This window comes from Octodon degus, unplaced genomic scaffold (genome assembly GCF_000260255.1).
Source record: "Octodon degus isolate 3935 unplaced genomic scaffold, OctDeg1.0 scaffold00268, whole genome shotgun sequence".
NCBI lineage: Eukaryota > Metazoa > Chordata > Mammalia > Rodentia > Octodontidae > Octodon > Octodon degus.
In genome coordinates, this window is record NW_004524844.1 from 1,840,877 (window position 1) to 1,846,903 (window position 6,027).

General features: G+C 57.4%; 2 protein-coding genes across 2 annotated transcripts; one reads left to right on the plus strand and one right to left on the minus strand.

The window, feature by feature from the left end:
- Positions 1-222: 222 nt before the first annotated feature.
- Fgf21 (fibroblast growth factor 21) lies at positions 223-1,998 on the minus strand. The gene is made up of 3 exons (XM_004646474.2): positions 1,611-1,998; positions 1,426-1,529; positions 223-826 (listed from the first exon to the last, which is right to left on the minus strand). Exons 1-3 carry the CDS (start codon positions 1,843-1,845, stop codon positions 539-541), a joined length of 627 nt encoding a protein of 208 aa, XP_004646531.1. The 5' UTR covers positions 1,846-1,998; the 3' UTR covers positions 223-538.
- Positions 1,999-3,529: 1,531 nt separating this feature from the next.
- Positions 3,530-5,273, plus strand: Fut1 (fucosyltransferase 1 (H blood group)). Its single transcript, XM_004646520.2, has one exon. It carries the CDS (start codon positions 3,940-3,942, stop codon positions 5,047-5,049), a length of 1,110 nt encoding a protein of 369 aa, XP_004646577.1. The 5' UTR covers positions 3,530-3,939; the 3' UTR covers positions 5,050-5,273.
- Positions 5,274-6,027: the final 754 nt, after the last annotated feature.

A 6,027-nucleotide genomic window follows, 5' to 3' on the forward strand; every position in this document is an offset into this window, starting at 1 on the left:
TGACCCACCAGGTGTGGTGGTACGCTCCTGTGACCCAAGTTACTTCAGGACCAGGAGGATCACAAGCTGGAGGCCAGCCCGGGCAACTTGGTGGCAACCTGTCTCAAAATTTAAAACAATGTGAAAGGCTGGGGATGTAGCTTAGTCATAGGTGTTTGGCTGGCATACAAGAGGCCTTGGGTTCCATTCCCAATAGTGTAGCAAAACAAACCACTGTATCCATTCACCTGAGAAAACATCTTGTTTCTTTAAAGATCAAAGATCAGGAATTGTCCTGCAGACCCTGGGGACATCTGTGGGAGTAGGAAGATGGTGCCCAGTGGAAAGCTGGGCCCTCAGGAGGCCACAGGGTGGGGGTTGGGGTGGCAGGGTCACAGGATCAAGTGGACACAGGGCACAGGGCCCAGCCCTCCTTCCAGCACTGACACACACTCTTTAGATCTTCTCTGTCAGTCTTTATTATCCCAAGTAAGAAAAATAGAAAAATAAATAAGATAAATACCCCAATAAATAAGAGGCTAAATTAACAGCCCCGGCTTTAGGAAGCATAGCTGGGGCTTTGGCCCTGTAGAGGCCCCACCATGTTCAAAGGGTCCGAGGAACCCACATCTGGGGGCTCGGGGGGCAGCATCCCTGGCGGCTCTGGGTGTGCTGGGGGCAGGCCTGGCAGCGGCAGAAAGCGGGCCGGTCCTGGGGGTGCTGGATCCCTGGATGGGGAGTCACTGGGGAGACGCAGTGGGAGGCCGTGAGCTTCGGACTGGTAGACATTGTAGCCATCAGCAAGCAGCAGCTCCCGGAAGCTGCAGGCCTTGGGGTCAAAGAGGAGCTGTGGGGAGAGAGAACAAGGGTTGGAGCCCCAAAGTTCCTCTACGACTCAGGGGCTCCTCCTCAGACCTGGTGGTCTGAGACCTTAGGAGGCCACAGTGTGGGCCTCATGTCTCAGACCTGGAGGTCCAGGCCCCAACCCCATCCAGGAAACCAGGTACCAAGAACCAATTCCTCCTTTATCCCTGTCATAGCGAAGCCGCCTGTACGGCCCCTGGTCTAGAATGTTCTAGCCCAGGTAAATGTCAAGGCTTCCCCAGGGCAGGCAGTGGGGTCAGCTCACACCTGAGGTCGTGGTGGCTCCCAGCCACAGTTCCTAGAGTGCCCCAGGATGAGCCAGACAGAGGAGGCTGCGTGGTCAGGATCAGGGGCACAGCCCCGACTCTCGGCTGCTCTGCTGTCCACACATGTCCTGCCTTGCCCTTGTGTTTGCTCTGTCTGGGCCTCAGTTTCCTCAAACACTAGTAACAACTGCTGGCCCAGAAGGGTTGCGGGGAGGTTAAAAGCAGACACCACGGACATCAAGGCTGGCTGATGATCATGAAGGCCCAGCCTGGCATTATAAGATAAGGGCAGGAGAAGTGGGGTCTGGAAACTCACCGATCCATACAGAGTCCCATCGGGCGTCTGGCACAGGAACCTGGAGGTCTTGACCCCCAAAATCTGAATGACTCCTGGCTTCAAGGCTTTTAACTCCAGGAGACCTGGGGGAGAAAGTGGTAAGACTTTGAGCACTCCCACCTACCCTCCTGCTCCAGCTGGGGCTACTGGGCCCCCACACTCACTTTCAGGGCTCCGGTGGGCAGCCCCCCATACTGAGCCATCAGCCCTGATCTCTAGATGCGCTTCTGTGTCTTGGGCATCGTCTGTGTAGAGGTGTCGCTGCCGGACCTGGCCCCCATACTGGAGGAGGGGGCTGGAGTCAGGGATGGGGTGCGCCTGGCAGGCTCCCAGCAGAAGGACAGCCAGTGCGGAGACCCACAGCCCTGGGCGCTCAGACTTGGTTCTGGCCCAGTCCATCAATGTGCAGGTCGTTGGTGGGGTCCGGGGTGTGAGGTTGGAGGAACAGAGCGGTGTGGGATGTGGCCCAGGTCCCACGCATTCACAAGAGTGGATTCCTGCTGTGGCTCTGACAGCCAATGTCTCAGGTCTTCCTGCTTGTGGACTCCAGCTGCTAGGACACCCAAACTCTGGTGTCCAAAACTTATACGGGTGCTCCAATGTTTATAGCCAGACACCCCGCCCACACGCCCTCCTGACTGGTGATATTTGACCCATTTGGCAGGAGTCAGAATTCCACCGTGGCCAGGGTAGGCTGGAGAGATGATGCAATGGGGGAGGGGGGTCAGCCTAGGGGCCTGCAAGCCAGGGTCTACAGGATGAGGAAGACAGAGCCTGATTCATTGGACCTGGAATGAAAGGGATAGATGTACTCCTTCCAGGGCCAGGGGGAGGAGGATCTGGGGTCTCAGATTCCTCGGTCTCAGAGACAGAGGCCTTGTCCTGGGACACTAGTATCTGAGGGAGGAGGTTGCACCCCAACCCCCAGGTCTGTGTCTGCCTGGAAGGTTAGGGATTCTAGAAACACCCTCTCTTGGTGACAGATGCTTGTTTTATTCTACAAGTAGATTTTTTGACCCGTTTGAATTTCTACTTTCTGCCGAATGGAGGGTCTGACTCTTAAAGTGAGGAGCGCTTCACCTGCCTCATTAAAGAAGTCAGCAGCTGGTATGAGGATCAGGAATGCTCCCTCCGGCCCTAGCTGACCCCAACCTCCCCAGACCTTGCTTAGATGTTTAGATCCAGCTCCTCCCTGGCCTCCTCCTCCTCCTGATGCAATCCTGGCGTTTCTTTCACCAGATTGACTTCCTGGACCCAGACAGATGCTCCCGAATAGCAGGTGAAGAAAGAAAGAGGAGGGAGAGCAATTCCAACTGAGCTGCCTCTGGGGTGGAGTGGGGACTGCAGGGAAGAGGCCAGACAACTACCAGAGGCCCTGCAGGGTCTGAGGGAGGAGCGCCTGGGAATCGGATCCTGGAGGAAACATGGTCTGATCTTTGGGGAGTCGAGTGAAATTCGCCTTTTCCCTCCGATCCTGAACAGCAGAAACGTTCTGCTGGGCAAGAAGGAAGCCCTTGTACGCTCCAAAGTGTCCTTCCTTCTGATTGTCGCCTTTCTCCTTTTATTCCAGAAAGTAGCAATGGGGTGCCGGTGCCAAAAAAGGAGGGGCCAGGTACCGTTGTTGTGGGACTTGAATGTGGACGGAGCGCACGAGGAGACCTAGGAACCCTGGCCCTGGCGAGCGGGTCCTGCAGAACCCTGGCAAACAGGCTCTCGTCCCCCAGGGAGGGCGCGGAAGCGGCGCTGATGTCCCCCTTGGGGACCAGAAGGGCCCGACGCAGCGCCCGAGCGTGTATGCGGTTTTCGCCCTGGTGGATGGAGCCTTGTGGGTACCACGGCCGGGCGGGGCACCCAGCAGAACCGGGCGAGTGGGCCGGGGTGCAGCCCTAACCAGGGACTTCAGGCTCTGGGCCAGAGAAGGGCGGGGCTCCCTGCTACCTGCCCGGCGTGCGGGGGCGGGGGCTGCGCCCCTGCTTGTCCCCTGTGCGCTCCACGCCCCTCGCTGCAATCGTGGGCCCGCCTGGAGGCCAGCGCCGCAGGCCCGGCACCGCGGGGTCCGGGACGTGGGGCTGAGGTGACCTGCGCTAAGCCGACTCGGGACCTGCCGCCACCGGCCCGCGATCGGGTGAGTAGCCCCGTGGAGGCCGGAGGCCGAGTCCCGGGTGTCGGGGAACCTGCATCTCTGCTCCAGGTCCCCAGAGCACAAGATCCTCCTCGGGACTTTCCTGTTCCATTCGCTTGGTTACTTCTTGCCATCTTACAGGCGGGCACACCTAAGAAAAGGGTGGTGGCCCGTCTTGTTACCGGAGGAGAGCGGAGAAGCCCCCGAGGCCCGGGGACCTGCACACTGCTAGCTTGGACGCCTGGAATCTCTCCGCGGCCCGAGCACTCCGAGCTGCTCGTCCCTCCGACCTGGGCTCCCGGGCCGCGCCGCCCGGAGCCTGCACCTCCTCGGGCACAAGCACCCCTGCGCTGCCTCTGCTTTCTGCAGCCATGTGGGCCAGCCCCCGCCAGCTCTGCCTGGGCTTCCTGCTCATCTGCGTCCTCTCAGGGATATCTTTTTTCCTCTACCTCCACATCTTCCAAAATGGCCTTGGCCTAGCTGCCCTGTGTCGGGACCGACACTTGCGGGCATCCCCAGTGGCCATCTTACGCCTTCAGGGCGCCAACTCTTCTTCCTGTCCCCAGCACCAAGCCTCCCTCTCGGGCACCTGGACTATCTACCCCGATGGTCGCTTCGGGAATCAGATGGGGCAGTACGCCACGCTGCTTGCGCTGGCCCAGCTCAACCGCCGCCGCGCCTTCATCCTCCCCGCCATGCACGCGGCGCTGGCCCCAGTGTTTCGGATCACCTTGCCCGTGCTGGCTCCCGAGGTGGACAGCCACACGCCGTGGCAGAAACTGCAGCTGCACGACTGGATGTCCGAGGAGTATTCCCGCTTGGAGGACCCCTATTTGAAGCTCTCTGGCTTTCCCTGCTCTTGGACTTTCTTCCACCATCTCCGGGAACGCATCCGTAGTGAATTCACTCTTCATGACCACCTGCGGGAGGAGGCCCAGGGTTTCCTGAGAGAGCTGCGCCTGGGCTATGCAGGGTCCCCGCCGCGCACCTTTGTGGGGGTCCATGTGCGCCGCGGGGACTATGTCCACCTGATGCCCCAGCATTGGAAGGGTGTGATAGGTGACCGGGCTTACCTCCAGAAGGCCATGGACTGGTTCCGGGCCCGGCATGAGGACCCCATCTTCGTGGTCATCAGCAATGGCATGAAGTGGTGCAGGGAAAACATAGACACCTCCAAGGGTGACGTGGTCTTTGCAGGCGACGGGCAGGAGGGCACCCCTGGGAAGGACTTCGCCCTGCTCGTGCAGTGCAACCACACCATCATGACCATTGGCACCTTTGGCTTCTGGGCTGCTTACCTGGCTGGCGGAGACACCCTCTACCTGGCCAACTTCACGCTGCCAGACTCTGAGTTCCTGAATATCTTCAAGCCTGAGGCGGCCTTCCTGCCAGAGTGGGTGGGCATCAGTGCCGACCTGTCTCCACTCCAGGCCTCCAACATGTGGACTGGGTGGTGGCACTTAGGGAGACTTTACATATAAATCGGATCCTTCTAAAGCCATTCTCTGGAGACTTGGATAAACAAATGGGGTGGTCGTGGATCAGGTAGGCCCCCATATCTAGCGTGATTCTAGCTGGCCAGACTTAGAAGGCGGAGCTTTCTGGAACTGCTAGATACTCTAGAACCAGTGGAACCTCTTCTTTTTCTTCTTCTCTTCCTCCTGCTCCTTCTTCCTCTTCTTCTTCAGCCTGGCCTTGAATTCACTTTGTATCCTTGACTTTTCTCAAACTCAAAGTGATCCTCCTGCCTCAGCCTCCCAAGTGATGGGATTAAAGTATGGGCCACCATGCCCGGTTGGAACTCATTTTCCTGGTGGCTGGCAATGTCAAAAGAAGCTTATAGTGCCCATCTACTCTTTCCTGCCCATATCCCTAGGACTTCTGGGTGGCTGCCTTCCTTCTAGAGTTGACCATCTTTTTTAAACAAGGTGTTATTTTCCCCCTGGGTCTTCAGAGGACTGAAGAAATTCATGGATTATCTAGAGCCAGTAGGTACCAACTCCATTTCTGAGTGATTCTACAGGGGAGGTTATTCTAGAGAGGCCCAAGTCTAAAGCCTGTAAAGAACCCTGCAAAGAACCCTGCAGGGTCCCTCCAGAACAGACAGGCTCCAGAGTTCTACATCACTCTAGGGAAGGATTTGGAAGCCACAGCTGGAAGGAAGTTTAGCGCCCCACCACTGCTGGAAAGATGGGGACGGGGCAGCCTTGTGCCCTGTTTACAGGCTTTGGAATAGTTAGTGAATTGCAAGCAGAGCTCAACTCTGTCCAACCCTCACTCCAGGAAAAAGCCTCACAATTGTGTTTTGAGCAGACAGACTAAATTGTAGGCAAGGAGAGACAGATACAGTTGAAATGCTGCAGCTTTAAAGCACTACCTTTTAGAGATCCAGGGACAATTTATTTTTCTTTTTTTTTTTAATTTTGTGTGTGTGTGTGTGTGTGTGTGTGTGTGTGTGT